This window comes from Phaenicophaeus curvirostris, chromosome 1, assembly GCF_032191515.1.
Source record: "Phaenicophaeus curvirostris isolate KB17595 chromosome 1, BPBGC_Pcur_1.0, whole genome shotgun sequence".
NCBI lineage: Eukaryota > Metazoa > Chordata > Aves > Cuculiformes > Cuculidae > Phaenicophaeus > Phaenicophaeus curvirostris.
The window spans coordinates 71,890,602-71,909,937 of record NC_091392.1 but is presented as its reverse complement, the minus strand read 5'-3'; the positions used below and the strand labels follow the sequence as shown (position 1 = coordinate 71,909,937).

The 19,336-nt window shown below is 39.0% G+C and overlaps 1 protein-coding gene across 3 annotated transcripts in view; it reads right to left on the bottom strand.

The window, feature by feature from the left end:
* The window catches only part of ST8SIA1 (ST8 alpha-N-acetyl-neuraminide alpha-2,8-sialyltransferase 1), a 126,368-nt gene that overhangs the window by 29,050 nt on the left and 77,982 nt on the right, over positions 1-19,336 (bottom strand). For all 3 annotated transcript variants that reach the window (XR_011337889.1, XM_069862697.1, XM_069862710.1), the window contains exon 4: positions 17,695-17,787. Coding sequence is in view for 2 of the 3 variants with exons in the window: in XM_069862697.1 (XP_069718798.1) it covers positions 17,695-17,787 (93 nt within the window). In the remaining variant the exon portion in view is untranslated. The remainder of the gene's footprint in view (positions 1-17,694; positions 17,788-19,336) is intronic.

Genomic DNA, 19,336 nt, shown 5'->3' with positions numbered 1-19,336 from the left:
CATTAGAAGATGGAATCAGTCTTTCAAAAGACAGCTTATTCTATAGTTCAGAATTATCCTTTGCAACTAGTAAGCACAGAAAGTGGGAGAGGGGAAAAAAAAAAAAGCATTAACATCTCACACCCACTTTATTTCAAGTCAGTAAATAACATTCCCACTACCACTGATGAATATATGTATTTTTTCAGTTTGGTTTCCAGTTGCTAATGGCAGTTATTTAAGGCTTCATTTCACAGAGACACGTTTTCAGGCAAAGATGCAGAGGGCAAAATGAGAGGAAGGGTAATATTACTCCAGAGCTGAGCTGACACAGCAACATCCAAAAATGCTAGAAAACATAAAAAGAGCATGTTGAAAATCTTTCTATGCTGTGGCTGCTGAGTGATTGTGGAAAACTAACAGAAAGGGACACATCCCTGAACAATAGATGGATATCATCCGCTCTGTAGGAAAGTGGGATACTCAGTCCGTGCTGGAGGAAAACTCTTTGGACAGTGAATTTGCCAGTTGAGGAACACTTCTGTGTATAAGGAAGAAACATAAGACATAAGAACCGAACCCTGCAATATTCAGACAGTGTGTGAACAGCAATTAGCAAGTCTGCAGATGGAAACAGGTTCTCTGGCAGGTCCCATTAATCTCTTTATGCGGATTTAATACTCAGGAAAGAGATTGTGTGAATAGCCAAGAATGTCAGTCTGTTCCTCACATCAGGTTCCTCAACAGGCACCTATGATTGAAGACTGGGCAGAGGGCCAGGAATATGCTACTCTGGACTTCGGTCTAACTCGGTGTTGGGCTGTGATGGCTCCTTCGTGTTTCTGCTATCCTATTTGAAAATGAGGGACAATGATATTTCATCTGCCTTGCTAAATGCTTCATCTTCACAACAGTCTGGAAACACCAGCTTGACTTAAACTTATTTCATTTAAAAAGAAATACCCACCTTCTGAAGTGAAATGAAAATTAGATCTCTCATATTATGCCCCACAAACACTGGTTTTGGTTCCTGCTCTCCATTATAGTTCATGATCAACAGTCAGAAAACCTTCCTAAAGGCCAAATGCACACCTTTCAGCTCACTGTCAAACATGCTTTAGCTCCACCCACTCTCTGCAGCTTTTCCAAAGGCTCCTTCCAGCCTGATACAGAAGGATAAGAATAGTTTAAAACATCATTCACTAGAAGGCTGACTAGGACAACACACGAGTGGACTCCAGCCAACAGACAACCTGTGAAGGAACTGCAATTCTGAACTGCCTCCTGTTTTACTTGATAGCAGTATCGAGACACCTTCGTGCCAATATGAACACTTGTTTTCACTTTTGTTCTACCTTCAAGAGGTTCATGCTCAGTGATCTAAGCCTGTTCTATACTTAATATTATTTTTTACTGGCCTAGACCAGAGCACAGTGACAATCGGAGCTACCAAGTGATGTACAGCTAGACAGAGCATGGAGCATGACCTGAGAACAGCATGACTAGGACTCCTTGGATATCTAGCCATTTGGCACATCCCTGTTAAAGCCCCAGCTGGGTCATCCTAGACTAAACTGAACTCACCTGACCATTTTAAGGCTGATGGGAAGAGCATGAGGAGATGATGAGCTCCCATCTCCTGTAATGAATCATTTAGAGAGTAACGAGTTGTACTGGCTCACACAGCTGTGCTTTACATCCATAAATAGGCCTGAATCTGTACATGCAGCATGAACATTTCCTTACTGGTAAACGAGCTCGGTATTATTCCACCTTAACCCCTAACCTGATTCAGATTTACAAGGCTAATCCCCTGCCTATTCATCCTTCCTCTCTTCCACAAACAATGGGAGTCTAAGACAAACCTGTTCACTGGTGCAGGGTTTTCACTGTATTTTAGTTGGCCTCTGATGTATATCTAACTAAATTTGTATCTTCTGTTTTAAGCACAGGTCTCACAAAACTGAACAGTGCAGTTGCTGTTAAAAGATAAATGGGTTTGGTTTGGTTGGGTTTTTTTCCTCTTGTTTTATAACTCGTTTTCTTAAAAAACAAGGCTTAACTCTTACTGTTTTCCCATCCTGACTGTTGCTCAAGCAGTCTGCGGTCAGGATACAAATACGGCTACTTCTTGGTGTGTTGTTTCCCCGCAAAGGTTAGTCTGGCATAAAAATATTGGGAGGTAGGGCGCAGATTGGTCAGAAATATCTGAAAACCCTTCACCATATCAAGAGTAAGCTAAATACCTTAATTAGTCTAATGAATCTAAGAAACACCCCCTTTTATTTCGTACTGTGTAAGCAGAGCTTCCAGTTACTGAACTGACCTTAAAGGTCAGTTGCATTCTTTAAATCATGTTTCATTCTTTTATCCTGCTTACTACATTTTGGCAATTATCTATTCTATTTTGGTTTTGAATTACCACCAGTTAGGACACAGCAGAGCAGTGCCACCCAACTTGCTGCTCCATGGGCCAACTAGCTCAGCTCAGTCTTTAATATGGTCATTGGGAGTGAGTGAGAGAAGCACTGGAAGTATTTGTACATGCATTAGTCTAGGTTTCAGTTTTAAAAGAAATGCCTAAAAGAATACATTACCTCAGGTATCAGTGACAGGAGGAATGCCACCTTAATATGTGTTGGCATGCAAAATGGAACTGCAAGTATAGAGAGTGATCTACTAGATAGGAATAGAGGGAGAGAAAAACTAGGAGATTAAAATCTCATTATACAGAAGATGCTGTTACATCACAGAGCTTCTGGCACAAGTTCTAGCAACTGATGGCACTCTCAGCTACGCACATCTAAGCAGACTTATCAAACCAGACACCTCAAATGACAAATGAGGCACCATGGGTGGCTGGTGTATGAAACCAGGAAATTCTGTTGAAACACAGGGAAAAGCTTTTCGTTCTGTCATGGTGGTCAAACACTGGAACAGGTGGCCTGGAGAGGTGGTGGTGTCTTCCTTGAGGTAATCAAAACCAACTGAATGTGGTCCTGGGCCAACAGCTCTAAGAGACTCTGCTTGAGAAGAGTGTAGAAGCAGATGACCTCCAGGGTCCCTTGCTAACTCAATCATTTCATGACTCTGAATCCTAATCAGGGTTTGCTGTAAAATGATTTCAACTCAATCCTCTCAAGATAGTGGCTGTTTTGATTGTATATTTGCATCATTGCAAAGACTTGGGCAAGTAAACTTGGCTAAGAAAATCTGCATATCCACTCAGTCTCTCAGAGAGTAACAGAGGGTTGTACAAATTACATGCTTAGACTTGGGAATATAAAAATCTACCCACAGGATTTAGCCAAATTTCTGTCTGAAGTATGGCTGGAAAAGATAATTAATATTAGATTAATGTCTCTCTAAGTAAAATACAACCATCTGGTATAAGTCTACATTACTGTATTACAGTACTACAGTACTTTGTTACAAGATAGTGCAAGAGAGCAAAGAATGAAGCCAATTAGACTTTGATAAGAATCAGGAAGGAAATTTTGATTACAGTTATGAATGAGCCACATGATGAACTCTTGCCATAGAAACAGTGACAGACTTGGTTCTTTGTTCTACACTGTGTTTCGTATCAGCTTTACTCACTAACACAGGCATGTAGCAAACAGGCATGGCACTGAAAAATTGAGCCAAGAGTTTTTCTGAGAACAGGTCGTATTCACCACTGCTATTGATTTGAAGCATTTCTCTGGGCATAAACCCAGGCAGAAACACTGTCATACTTGTAAGTAAATCCTGCCAATGTTAGGAGAACTAATAATTACCATACAAGAATCAACTCTCTCACAGCATGTAATGAAATAAATTAATTATAAATTCAAGAATATAGGTATTTAACAAATCATTTACCATCCTTCTAGACAGAGTAAAGCAAAATTGTAGGGAAGGCGCAGTGAAACATTCTATTCTGAAAAATGCATTTCCTTTTCCTTTTCCTTTTAAAGCATAATGAATCACTACCCCATAGATAAATAAGCTGGCATAGATGGAGTTTAAAAGAATCATAAGATTTCATGCACAAAAAGTTCCTATTCTAAGACACTTGAGAAATCTCTTGTGTATTTTTTCAAAACTTATGTGAAATAAGTGCTCAATTTTAGTGTGCAATTTGACTCAAAGAGTCAGAATCTTATGCATGTGATTTTAGCAGCCTGCCTGCTTCAGTAAGAAGTACACAAGTTATCCAAACGCCTAAGCAGGATGCCAGAATCAGCAATGCCAAATCTTACAATTGTATATTCACATACTCAAGAGAGAGTGTTAAAATTACTCTTCTGGAGTTCTTTTATACCCCTAACTTACAACTCCGTCTTTTATTAGCTGTTACTAACACAGTTCAACACCACAAGCTGTCTACATACTCTGATCTAGCTTACTATTCTAATTGATCAAATTAAACTCATGCAAGCCTGAGCTTACTTTATTATTATTCCCCAGGTATTCAAGCTCCAATTTTTTATTATGATGTCACAGAATTTTCTTTGGAGCTGTCCGTGTAACTGAGTGTTTGCTGTTTAAGTTCAATCGCAAACAAGAAAAACTGAATGCTGTGTATAGACCAGCCAGATTGCAAGTAACCACAGTATTTACGGGTTACGGTGGAAGTTGCCCTGAAGTACTCAAGATAAGGCCTCTGTTAATATAAATGTTAAGGTTTTTGCTTTAGAAATGGCATGGAATTCAAAGAGGCCCTCTTATTTCTTGCCTTATGTCCAAATAGAAGCAGGTTTTGTTCATAAGAACAGCATAATGAACAGTATTGAGCCTATGTGTTGGCCAACTGTCTTTACGAGACAAAAACACTTGGCAATGCAGAGGATGCTGCTAATCATGCCAAACTGCATGGTATTGTTGAACTTGTCTGCTTCACTGTTATTCTTTGTCTTTCACTTCCACCATAAGTTCTTCGGAGCTGTCCTGCTCTATCTTTCTGTCTTTTGTTCCAACAACATCTAGCTCTGTGGAGGTAAGGATCCCCAATTAAAGCAAGTAAAAACTTTCAGTTTTACAGATATGACAAAACTGAGAAGAGGGAGAGCTCAAATTACCACACTATCCCTTGGCATGTCCTATGCGCTCATGGAATCAGGGGTTCTTTGCAGTTTAATTCAAGCACACAGCTACATTCCACAGCTCAGCTCAGCACCACATGGGGAAAGGACTAGAAGGCACATGGAGCACATGAGGGGAATCCCTGCCCAGTTAGATGACTGATGCTACACATACAGAGCATTTCCCAACTTGCAGTGTAGCCTTTGGTCCTAATCACCTTTTCTTGCTCTCCTCTGACCCTGTCTTCCCTACTGATCCAAAACACATGCAGCTCCCATGCACTTTGAGCCCAAGCAGAGAAGCAGTAGATATTCTCCTTATAAGGTATTTCTGGCTTAGTCATAAAATGATTGGTAAAAGTCTACCATGTTTACAAACAATCGTTACAGCCTCTCACATCCCATCCCAAAATGCAAACATTTCTGCTGTGTGTTTTCTCCATTTTTATTTGGACAATCAAAACCATGCCAGGAGCTCCACAGATACCAAGATACCTTTTCATCACTAGACTGCCTCCCCTGCCACTACCAGACAGCTTTGTAGTCATCCTACCCTCTTGAAGAGGGCTTCCTGCTGCTAAGCTTATGAGTGGAAGACACAGATGAACTGATGGCATTGTAGGCCACAACACTTCTTTGAGTCCCTCTGCACCACAGAATCCCTCCCCAAGGCCCAGGGAAATCCTTAAAGGAACTCTCTGTAACTGCAGCTCATTGTCTTTGGATGGATACTCCAGAACCACCTTCAAAACCAGGCTTACGTTTCTTCTAAAGTATGAATCTGTGCGTCCAACTTCAGGTGTTGTCAAAATGTGTCCTCTAGACCAAATCAGGTTTGCATTACTAAAACACTCACGAAGTAAAATCCAGGCTGCCAGAAGAACAGAGGCAACACCCCGACTTCCATCCACTTTGGAAGCAGCTCTTTCACTACAACATAGGCATGGCTTCATTGACTTCTGTGTGTCTGAGGTCGACACTTCAAAGGATTACTGGTGCTACACTGCCAGGGTATGGGTAGAGTGAAGGAGAAATGAGAGAAGATCTATGCCTTTACCTCCTGAGCAGATAAACAAGGTAGGATCTATAGAGACAGGTAATGTATGAGATCAGTTCATTCATTGTAAAACTAGAAATAGTTCTCAGAACCCTTGGTGTTTAATTTGGTATTTTTTCTTGTTTGTATTTTGTAGAAGGGCTTCTGTGTGCTTAAACATTTGATTATATTTTTATCGAATACTCTTTCTCCCTACAGACCTTATCTTTTGTATCCCTAACTTAATGAAACCAAACGGGGCTTTGAGCAGCCTAGTTAGTGGGAGGTGTCTCTGCCCATAGTAGAGGAGTTGGAACTGGATTATCTCTAAGGTTCCTTCCAACTGAAACCACTCTTTGATTCTAATACAGCTACAAGAAAAATAACTGTTGCTTTTCAGAAGATACTGGACATGCTCCAGTAACAACAAAGGAAGCAAGACTCTTTCTAGGTATGATAAATGATGAATGAAGAGAAAACTACCTACTGTATCCCCTTGTTGTCCATATTGCTTCTTCTGATCTTCCTTCTGAAGATCTCCAAAGAGTTTTCCAGGAACAGACTATGACTTGGTCATATATTAACTGAATCTATCAGGTTTTAGTCATGTCACAAACTTAAATAACTCATAAGAGACAAAGAAAGAGCTACAAGGTAGGAATAGAGGGAGAGAAAAAATAGGAGATTAAAATCTCATTATACAATGACAGGGCCATTCTGGTAACAAAAAAAAAACCAAAAACAAAAAAAAACCCACAAACAAACACTCATCTGTCTTTTTATCCTTCTTATGTTATTTTGAAATGCTGGCTTCCCTTAGTATTCCACCTATTTTGCATATACACAGTTACCTAATTGTTCATTCCATCAGCCTGCATACAAGTGAAACACAGATGTTTCTACAATAAAATCAGAATATTTCTTCCCAAGACCTCTTAATGAACAGTAATGTGTCTGTTGACAGAGCTGCTTGATGCTTTCTTCTCCCTCTCTCCCCTGCCTCCAAGTTTAAAAATACATTCCACAGTTGTCAGAATTAAGATATTTAAAGTTTTCAAGACTTCTTATAGAATATAAATCAATCAGTATGAGAAGCAACTCACAACTTTGAGACTTACTTGAAAAATTGATTTTCATATGTTGCACACCTTGCCTCTGAAAACAGGTTTTAATCCCTGATTATACTTTTTCCTCAATGATGATGCCATTTAACATCTTTGTTGCATCCTGTGAAAGGCCTTCTGAACATCTATATACTTCTTTCAGTGTTTAACCATTTCCACTCTATCTCCATGTACTAAATAAGTCAGAATGACTAGCTCCTCCTGTCCTTCACTTTTCCCATTCTTTTAATATAGGCACTGCTCTTCCTTTTTTACCTTTTGCTGAGAACATATGAAAAAATAATCCAAAAGATCTTCCCTTAGCGGTTCTGACACTGCTCTGGCTATTTACTTATAAACCTCCTAAAAAATATTCTCCAGATCCCTCTAACTTGTGGTTTACCTAAAAATCCCCTAGCCTATTTGTTCTCCACTCTCAATTCTGTTCTGAACCCTTTGTTAAACTAAATGTTTGTCTTCGCTGTATTGACTCCTTCACTATCATGCACTAGACTTGCTCTAGCCTACATTCTCCTCTTTATCTCAGCATATTACAGTCTCTCAGATGCTAGTTTCCTCAATGGTATCAAAGCACTGTCTTCCGGGTGTTGTATTATTCTACTTTTTTAAAGTTTATTGCAATTTCTCAGAATTTTATGCAAAACTCTTGTTTAGAATTTCACGAATCACAATTTTAACTTTATCATGCAATGACCAGATTTGCCGTCTTTCAGTCACAGAGAAACTAATGAAAATGAAAAACTACAGAACATAGAAGATTCAATTTAGCATGCAGGCACTTGTAAAAGGTTGTTTCTTCCCCCCTACTGTTCATGCTCTGTTCCCCCAAATCGTTTTTAACACCTCAAAAACATTTCCTTTAAAACCAGTTCTTGTACTTAGAGTAGCAAATCCAGAAAGGGCAAACAGTAAGCCAATAATAAAATATAGTGGGTTAACATGCAGACCCTAGTGTGGAGCATTAAAAAAGAGGATGAGGCTGCATTAAGTAGCATCAGCCCAGCAGGAGAAGAAACACAGGCAACCAGTTTTACCTTACAGTAAACAGCAGACGCTAAAGCCAGACAAGATGTGTCCAAGTTAGTAAGATAAAACATACAGTTTGGTTTTTTTACTACACTAAACAGAAGAGAGGTAAACGTGGTCTCTCCCTCTTCCTTTAGCAGTGATGTCTCACTGCAAAAAAATCAGACCTTGGAGTCAGCCTCCAAGACAGCAGTTCCTGAACTGACAATGGATGCTGTTGTATCTCTAGCTCAAAGCAGGCGCCACGGTTCAATACTCCCACAGGATGATTTTGATACATACAGTATGAAGTGCACTCCTGGAGAACAGACATCCATTAGGAGTTGAGTTTGTCCCCTTCATCCTCTGTAAGCCTCTGTCAGCAACCAGCATTGGGAAGGTGTATGCTCTTAAGTAGTTTACTGCCCAATCCACACAGGTTTATTGATATAATCTTTCTTCTAGTTGTTCTTTGCCAGCAAACAAGCTGGTCAGAATGATGAACATCAGCACAGGAAAGGAATGCGGTCACGCCACTGCACTTCCCTCAGCCCATTACCTTAATTCACAGCCTCCTTTCATGATTTGCTCTGTGCAGAGCAAGTGGACAGGGATTAAACATGGTATCATAAAATCCAAAACTGGTCTCTCCTGAAGGAGGAAAAGCCTAAAGTCCTAAAGAGGATGATACCTTTTCCCATTGCCTCCTTTCTCTAACCCTCTCTTCATCCCTTTAAAGTCAACTTTTTTACAGCAGTTCCTCTTCAAAGCTCCTTTTCAAAACAGCAAGCAGTCACCAATAGGGTCCCCCAAAGATCAACATTGGGCCCAACACTGATTAAAATCTTCATACGTGATCTGCATGATAGGATCAAATGTACCCTGATGAAGTTTGTTGATGATACTGAACTGAGTGGGGAAGTGGACACTCGGGAAGGAAGAGACAGTCAGACCTTCACAGTTAACCCTATGCCTTCTCACAGTGTATGAACCAACCCTCTTACGCACAAAATGACCTGGTAATTCAGTCACATCTGAAGCAAGTGTATCACTTACCATACAAGGAGCTTTATAGCTAAATATTTATCTAAACAAATACAAGGAAAACAGTAATTTGACAGCTGTCAACTTCCCAAATTTTATGCAGAAGTAAAATAAAAGCAATAAATGGAAATGACAATTTTTGCAACTGAATTTGTTCTGTTCAGAAAAATAGCAGTCTAGCTATAAAATAAACCCACCTCTGCTTGGAGCTGTATTTTCACTGAAAATTATTCTATTTCTGTTACCATACATAAAAGGCTGATCATGATAAACGTTCTCTAATGCTTACAATGACTCATTTCTAGCAATTTAGCAGCATCCTCTTTTAGGAAATATATAGCAGTTTTTTAATAGTCTGACTCAAGCCAACTGTCCTTTTAATCAGCTCAGGTTTTGCTTTTAAAAAAAGATTTCATGAATCACAACGTCACATTCCTAGATTTTTAAACCACACACCTAGATTTAAGGGGAGCCTAAATTTGTTTGAACAAATCTTTATATTTCCCATGAATATAGAAGGATGCAAGTTATTCCACTGACTTTGAAAATATTACTCACATACTTAAACATAAGATACTTGGGTATGCTATTCCATATACTGGCAGTAGGATTTAGAAGGTCTTTTATCAAGTTGCACTGCAGCAATATAAGGATGAAAAAAAAATCTCCTTAATTAAAAGCATTATTTGCTCAAGGACATATATAGCTTTCCCAATTCAAATAACATAATAATGGAAAACTATACAGAGGGCTGTCATTCTCTTTGGTACTGCTGGCAGACTCTTACAGTGATGCTAAGAAGACACCAGGAGGTGACAGGGGGCAGTGAAACAACCCAAAAAGCACAGTATTTCTGCAGTGACTTTGCAAGAAAATGAAAATGTGAGAGACAATGTGTTAATGAATATCAGTGCATATGGGCAAGCACTGGTGATTTTGGTAAGGCAAAGATTTGCAATTAAAATGCCAATCACGACAGAGATAACTATTATCATCATCAAAATCCCAATTTAAGGTAGGAGACATACAAATGAATGCGTAAGGGAATGCACCCTACTCGTCTCCAATTCTACAATAAACACATACTAGCATTGAAATTGAGGACATTTCACCAGAAATGCAGAAGGATTCTTTTAGTCCTAGTATATTCGATCTCTATTATAATTACTAATAAAACATCTATTTTTGTTTGAGAGAAAGTATCAAACTGTCTTCAGGACTTCTCATTTATAATTTCCCGTTTCATCCTCTTATCAACTAGCCCTTTAAATTACTTTCACGTGGAGATTTTTATACCAGTTCTCTGTAAAGTTCTTCCTAATATCTAGCAATTGCTTTTGCTGATGAAGCATTATCCTCACCTCTACCACCTCAGCTAAACATATCCCCAGGAAACTCTTAGAGCTCTCCTTAGTCTTTCTTACTCCCTTCTTTTCTCCTATCAGATTAAATATCTTTTCCTCTCAGTTCTAATTTTCCTAACACAAAATTTCAACCCGTGGTTTCTCATCAACAGCATCTGGCATTTTTCTTTGAAGCCACTGGTACATTTGAGACACCTGTGGATCCAACAGTCCTTTCCTTGGGGCTTAGGTTTCACAGATCTCTCTTCCTGCTCTGCACTGCACTATGCAATTGATAATCCATGTTTGTGATCTGCAACTTTGTTGAACACATGGTGCCAAAACCAAGTACAGAAACACAGGTGAGGCTATGGTTAAGCTTAAATATATCTCTTCACATGTCATACTTATTTAGATAAATCAACACAGCATTTGCCATTATCTAAATAGTAAAACATTGCCTATTCATGCCAGTCACTAGCCTAACAACATATCCTTCTTTTTGGCATAAATACCACTTGGCCAATAACTCCTCCAATTTTTCACATTTCCCTCCCAATATGGAGGAGTCTACATTTGCTCTTTCTTGAGGCTTGCAGTGCTGCTTTAGTTGGTATTGGCTCTACATCTGTAATGGGAAAACAAATGCTTTTCAGTGTGACTGATGTATTGCTATGACTTCAAAAGCTGTCTTTAAAATCGGAGCTGGGTTTAATTCAAATGAATTACATTATTTATGGAAGTCTTCATCAAAAGACTGTTGTAAGTCTCCCTACATATATATCAGGATTTCTAGATCACTGCAAAGTATGGTTTTGCAGCCAAACTCTGCAACTTTTTAAAGGAAAAATCATCTAAATCTCATCTGTAAAAAGCACAGGAAGATACAAAATGGATAAGCAGTTTTCAAAAGTATTATGTATACATTTTTTACTTTAAAACAGATTATAATCCTGTCCACACTGGAAATTAAGGAAAAAGAGGTCGGATAAGAGAATAAAGACGTTGATTTAAATGGGTTAAAGCATGGATGTAATAACATCAAACTGCCTAAATCACAGCATGGCTTTGTTACAACTTCACATGTTTCCATTCATCAGCTAATAAATCAAAATAGCCAGGACAAAATAGGACTTTTTTTTCCTTGCTCTGCCTTTCCCCTGATGGTAACACTGGCAAGTCCTCTCCATCACTGCATTTTCACTTCCTTGATTGCCCACAAATAAGGCTCCAAGCAACCTCCATATGAAAAAGGGTTTATTATAATCTTGCCTCTAAAGAAATGCTTTCCAGAAGTTGTATCCCCTTGCTGTTGGCATAGATGTTCACAGACTCTTGCAGAAGAATATCAAAGGGCAGTTTCACAAAGTGAATTAAAAAAGTGATTCTTACCACTTTGGATTACTTCTCAATGAAATAATCTGAGATATATTAAGATACCAGGAATTAAAGAACCTCTATCAAAATATGTTAAATATGGTGATTAAATTACTTTACAAGGAAAGATATTCTCATCACCTCACTCCTAAAGAAAAGATAGAATGAACAAAAAGGGGTTTCCTTCAATAACTTACTTTATGAGTGGGGAGGGTCCTTTTCTGACCTTCTGCAATTACTATATTAAAATTATTGAGGAATGGAATACATAGTTTTTAGTGGAAACAGTCAAGAGTAATTCTCACATACCATTTTCATGAATGTCAGCAACAGGCCTAATATTGTACATTTGTTTAACCAAAGGTGAAAAAATCTTTTAGCAAATTAAATACATTTCTCAGTTCCATCTTTTTTATTCTTAACGGCTTAAGTCAATTTGATTCAAAGACATCTTCAGGACTGAATCCAGGAAAGATTATTGGTTAGCTCTAAGATGCAGGGAGAACTGGAAAGTAAATTTAATCCCACTCAAATTTCATGGGAACCTAATAAACGACAGCGATATTTAACTGACATTTCAAAGCTCAGAGGCAGAATTATTGCATTTGTTAGCCTTTAGTCTCATTCCTTCATCTTGCTTAAGTGCAGGAAACTGGATGCAGCAAAAACTTGTCAAACATCACAGGGATCAAAAAAAGTGAATTAATCTACTGAAAAAAATGTTCACATTCAGTGATGCGAGTTTGTACTTAGCTGCAAAGTTTAATGGCTAATACTAAATCTGGTTTCCAAGTTCCGGTGAGACTATTTCATTGGCAATGTTACACAAATGTTGAGAAACTCCATTATAAAGATTTGAATAAAAATATCCACATTTCAAAGAATGCAGATTGATATCAACTAAACTAACCCTTACACTTATTTCTGTATTCAGAGCAACAAGTTACACTCCAGTAGAAATGCAGCAGTAGCGGAAATATCGGATCGCCTACGCTCTCACAGCACAGGTATTTCACAGAAATTTTTGTGAAGAATCCAATTACCATAACCTCCAAACCCCTAAACACATTGAGGAATGACCTGTTCCTCATCCAAGTGGATTTATGTGGTAAGAGGAGGGGCTATCAAATGGGTGGCCACCGTTCTGCCACAAAGCCCAGCTCTATAGCCTCTGCACACACAAAGCTCCTGCTCTTAGGGACCTGCACAGCACCAAAGCAGCCACAGAGGAGAGATAGAGTTGGGGAAGAGCACCATAGCTCTTCCCTTCAGCAGAAGGACTCTCCTGCCAGATGAGCAACATCAGCCCACTCTCTGCCCCTACCATGGACTGAGTGCTTTCCAGCATGGAAGGCTCAAGGTAGCAGAAGAGTTTAAGCTCTCCCTTCAGAGGCCAGGAGGCAGGGAGGGGTTTCTCCAGGGAAAGAAGCAGATCTAATTACTCATCACACAGCAGGGGTTGCAAGCGTAGTGACCCTAAGTCCCCCTTCACCATCCGCTCCTCGAGCCAATAGCAGCAGCAGCCCCCAGAGCAGCTGCACAGCTGCCTGCTCTCCCCTAAGCCCAACGTCTTCCTTCTAGCACCACCAGCGCTCAGAAAATACAGTACCCTTTAAGGAGAAGGGGGAAAATCTTCACACAATTCAATCAACTAATGGATTATGTCTCAAAGGCAGTGTTAGAATTTGTGTGTAACATAACTCGAGGGCTTCCATCAGTGATACCAATGCTGAATTATGATGAGTAAAGAATGCCACCATAGTTGTCATGTCATTTTTTAATGAGATTATTTCTACACAGGTCAGAAACATTCACGCCACTCATGGATAAATAATCACCAACAAACATCAGTAGACTGGAAATTTACTGAATGCTGGGAAACCATCTATTTAGACTATTATATCCACATTAATAATGATATATGTAAGCATGGGTTAGACAGTGTAAGCAGACATCATGACTAGAAAGGAAGATTGCTGCAAACAGCATTTGTTTGGAGATTTAATTATAAGTTTAGACAAAAGGTAAGGGTATTATTATATGACATTTGCAAGAGTTGTTGAAGATGGTAAGTAATTGCTAGAATTTGCTTCTCTTAAATAGCCTAGAGACAGTGACTTCAAAACCACATAATATTCACATCCTAAATAGCAACTCTTCGCATTTCTTAGTTAAAGATCTTGTGCCATTGGTCAAAAAATCATCAATACCTATTGAAGCACTTCTAGGCTCACATGCAGTCAACTGACTAGTCCCTTTCCACAGCTGAGACCTGTGCTCAGAATATAGAATCACTGTAAATAACATTACCTTGTTGATTTTTCCCAGTCTAAGAATAGCTGTAGGCACATCACAGGTCTTGCTGCTGCTCTGCCTTTTTCCTAGCAGGGATTTATAGCAGCTACTCATGGAAAGAAAATAAAACCCAGGACAAATAAAGAATACTCTTCTGCCTACCAAGTGCTTCCCTACAGATAAGGCCAAGCTGGCTATGGTGGTAGGGAAATAAACTGGAAACATCAAAGACACCAACCTTTTTGCAGTCTCTCAATAGTACTAGAGGGCAGAGAGTGGGAGAACTCACTCCAGTAGTCCTTGAAGTACCTTTACAAAACATTTCAACCACAATTGCAACCTCAAACCAGACTCTGACAGAGGTAAGGTCTGACAGCAAAGTGGAAAAAGAAGTTTTACACAGGCTCGAAGGACTGTGAGTTCCAATATTAATTAAAGGGAGATGCCTGTGAAATGTGTTATACAAAAAAAAGAAACTAGAGCAGTCATCATGAGCCCTCTTAGTCAGCTGGGCAAATTCCTATTATAATACCTCCATTGTCAGCACTCCCATATTATAGGAAGCAAAATTAGGGTAGGAAATTCCTCAGAATTTTAAAAATCCAAATGAGAACTGAGCACACTATTTTACAAATGAAAACTGTTCTGCCTGTACAGTCATAGTTCCTGCTGAAAACTAAGTAGGAACTTGATCTTTAATTCTTTCATTATTTCCTAACTCAAAGTTTTGCAGAAGGCACTGTTTAGAAGGTATCTCTAAAGTTAATGTATTCCCAGACTAAAATCTTGACTCTACCATCTTAAGGCTCTAAGTCTAAAGGGAAATAGCAGATAACACTTTGCAATAATTACTGTCAAAAAAATTACTTTTCTAAAGGTAATCGTTCTGATTTTAAAACAACACAGAAAATTGTATCCACAACCATGGTATGAAAACTTTGCACTATCCAACATGCCTCGTCATAAACTATCGGGTAGAGATCAATCTTTTACAAGCCATGAATGGTGTTGCAGAACTAATTCACTGAATCTGCCATAACGGACTTGAGAGATAATTGAGAAGTCAAGCCTCATCAATATCAACCTACTTAAAGTAAGGACATGAGGAGAGGGCAAGAATGATAATGTATAATACCATTATGTGAAGCTAGCTAACTTGCAGCTTAGAAACAGATACATATCAGTCACCAATCTGGATGTCCTTGAATTTCAAGAAAGTCTGGATTTATAATCAGTCTTAATTCCTTAAAAAGCTTCTTTCCAAAGAAATTGTTTATCTGTTGTCAGAATAGTAGTCTTCATTTTTATTTTCACTTCCAGGCTTTCCTCTTTGTTTCCAACTCTAACTTAACACACGGTAGGTAAAACAGTGAGTTTGGATAGCATACAGAAAACATCAGTAAAATATTACTTTAAAAAAACCCAAAATAACACTCTTCCTGACTGAGCAGAGGAAGCAAATTGGCAGATCCCTCAAGAGCTCCAAGCCTTAGAGGAGGTTTCTGTCAATTGTCAGCGCTATGAGTTTGTCCTGTGTCATTCTCAGTTACTGGTTGTATATCTCCTCCTAACCAGTACACATGCACACACACTCCACGTTACTTTCTCATCAAAGGTCTTGTATTACTGTTATTGTCTGCTTACTTTGAAAACTGATGTTCAACACAATCTAGTTTTCTGTTTCCTGTCTATTCCTTCCTCCCTTTGTCTTTTCCCATTTCCCTCACCCTCCATTCCTTGTGAAATCCCTGTCTCACAAAGTAGCATCTCACTCTGTTCATCTGCTTCTTCAACCACCTGCTCACTCCTTCCCTTCCTCCTTGCTGCATAACTCCACAGTCTTTCTAGCGTAAGTCCATAGCTTCCCTGTAGCATCACTAAAACTCTTATTACTTTTCCTTTTCTGTTCAAAAATGTTAAGTACAGTGAGCTCTCCACTCTAGGCCTTCATGGAGGGAAGGGTGCAAAATAAATATCCATGAGTTTAATAATCCTCTGCCTTGACAACTGTAAAATCCTTTGTAAGAGTCATTTGTCACAGTGCTTCTCTCCATTTTATCCAAAATGCCATGGCCAAACTGATCTTCTTTCCTTGATGGGATGTTCTGGCCATTTCATCGCACTCCTCATATCAACCTCATTAGCCATCTATGTCCCACAGGATTTTCATATTCCCCAATTTCATGTCCACTGCCCTGAGAAGCTCCCTGTTACAGCCTGGCACGTGGTGCCATCCTCTGCTGATTTTGCTTGGTTTGTTTTGATCTTATCCCACAAGCATTTCTGTGCCTCTTCCTATTCAGACACTGCCTCAAATCAGCTCTTGAAGCTGATGACTACTCCATTTCTCTCTTGCTCTCCCTCTCTTTTCTACTCTGTCAAAGACTGTCATCGTTTCCACACATGAAACTAAAGAACCCTTCTATTCCTGATAGAGAGGAAAAATACTATATTTAAAAATCATCAAATATCCATTTCCAAGTCTGTGCCTTTCTTCTTTCTGAAACATCTGGCTTTCTATTATTCATTTTATTTCCTTGCTTGCTTCTTTCTTTCACAATCTTTCACCTCCTAGTACCCACATTATATATTTCTTTATGCCTAATCATTTCCTGTTTATCCCCTTGGTTTACGTCTTTTCTCTCTGTATTTCAGTGAACATGGCAGGTTACTACCAGATCTTGTTTTCCCTGAGAACAACCTGCCTCATTCTGGGTGATAAACAAATAACATAGCCATTAAAATTCAGGAAGGCAAAATCTGAGAGACAGCATAGACTTCCTCACCCCCCAGTTACCCTTTCTCATCATCCATTGACATTTGGAAAATTTCCACAGCCTCTAACAAATAACAAAAACTTGTCCCAGTTTCCTAAGAAAGCAAGGCTTGTATGATCACAGCCTGCCAATCAGTTCCATCCTAATCACTTTTGTACCTGTAAGTCAATATCAAACAGATAATGCAAAGACAGTAAGGACACATTTATCAGTAGTGAAGCAAAGAGAAACTCAAATTAGTGTCTTCATTAGCTGTGGGAAGCAGCAGCCAGCTAATCTGACCAGCAGGGTAGTTTAGGCTACCTACCAGTATATGCCTGGCTTGGGAACAGAGAAAGCACCTCTGGCATGTGATCAGCACATGGCAAACTGAGGGAGCTGGAAGCTCTGAGAGGAGTATGGTAGAACAAATAACTCCGTAAAAGGCAGCCTCCTTTAGTTTCTCTGTTTGCAGTGAAAGGATATGGGGTTTAGCCTTGAGTTATTTCACCTAATACCAAGCCATTGCCTATTTCATCTTTTCCAGATCTTTTTTCTGGACCAAAACACCATTAAGAACATAACACTTATGCTCTAATATCTATAACACAGATGAAGCATTTTTCTTTTTGCTTCCCCCAGCCAGAAAATGAACAATATGCTCTCTACCTTTTCTGTATTATACTGGGATTTGCTGTCACCAGCTGGGTTTTCGATCCAACGTCCTTGCTGTATTCACTGGATAGAGGAGGAAGGTTGCACCTGTGCACAGAAAGACAGTCAAGATGTTAAATGAAATTCAGAATTGACAGGCTTCAAAGTCAGTCTTTTCAGTCTGCAAGTTCACAGGTGGTGGGTTTGGGTTTGTTTTTCATTTTTTGTTGATTCTTTTTTTTTTTACAAAAAGGCAAGCTGTCAGAAAATGTAAGAGCTTTGTGGTAATCCTAGACCAAGCTACAAATGTTCTCTATTATGCTACACCTATAAGCACAATAGAATGTTTTTGTACCAGATTGTGGGGAAAGTAGAAATAAAATCTTTTGCAGAGATGAGCTTATGTAACCACTATGCACAAAGAAACAGACTTGGCATTTCTGACAGTCTGAAAGGCTGTGGAAGAGGCCATTATCTAAAGCAAAGACTTTCTTTTCCAAATTCTTCTAAAATTCTGTTTTTCACTGTTCCATCTTGTTTACCAGTATCAGGCTCCAGTTTACCACTCTGTGGCATTAGAAGTATTATATGTCTTCCCAATAATGAGAAATAGCATTTTAATATTACAATGGAAGGTATCCTCAGCACAAAAAATTACCAAGAAAACACAAACATTAAATATCTATTTAAATATGTGCTTTTTTGTTCCATTCACAGCCTTGTTCTGGTGGGCAAAGTGAAAAGGTAATAAAGAGAAAGTAAATGCATAAATTTACTTTGGAAAGCAGAGAGTGAAGACTCCAAAAAACAGAAGTAGAGAGAAACTTCCAAACAACGAATAGTCCTAAGTGCTCCTTATTAAAGACCCAAGAGAAGGAGCCAGGTGCAATATGTAAAGATGAAAATGCATTCAAACAGTATCCAAGCCTATGCACCGCTCAAAAAATTACATTCAGTATAAATCAATACACAGAAATCACACCAAAAATTGGCGTCAATATATTTTTTCATTTTGAATTTGTCTAACTTTTCAAATCAAAGATACAAACAATATTTGTAATGCTTGAAAGGCAAAAGTGAAACCAAGATTCTCAGAGAAAAGTAGAATTGGGTTTTTTTTCAGAAAATACTTTCAGTTTTTTATGTTGTTTGGTTTGAGGGAGCTTTTGCTTTTTAAAAATGATTTGGGCTCTTCCATAACCAAATTTGCCCTCCAGTTTTCAAGTTCAACCATCAAATCAAGACATCCCCATCTGCATGTGCTGGTGTCACTGGTTTTGCGCAGCATGCTCGAAAAGCGCAGCACAGAGACCAGAGCACACAGGGTAAGTAAAGGCAAGGAGCATGCTCGGGCACCAGCTCCTGTATCTTCCTGCTCCCAGCAAAAGCATATGCTGAGCAAATGCTGACTCTAAAGAGGGTCAAATAGCCTCCGGTTGCTTTAAGCTCTGGAGACAACCACCCACATGGACGAAGAGGTCCCAGCATTGGAAGAGGGCAGGCAGCAGAGCAAACAGACATTGCTTCATGTTGACGACTTCTCCTTTCAGCACCAGGGAGACAGGTTCCTTGACCGCACATCTTATGCCTATGAAAAGCTACATCATTTTTCTCACAGTCTTCTCTGCTAAACTCTCTGCAGCAGCCTACTTCTGTG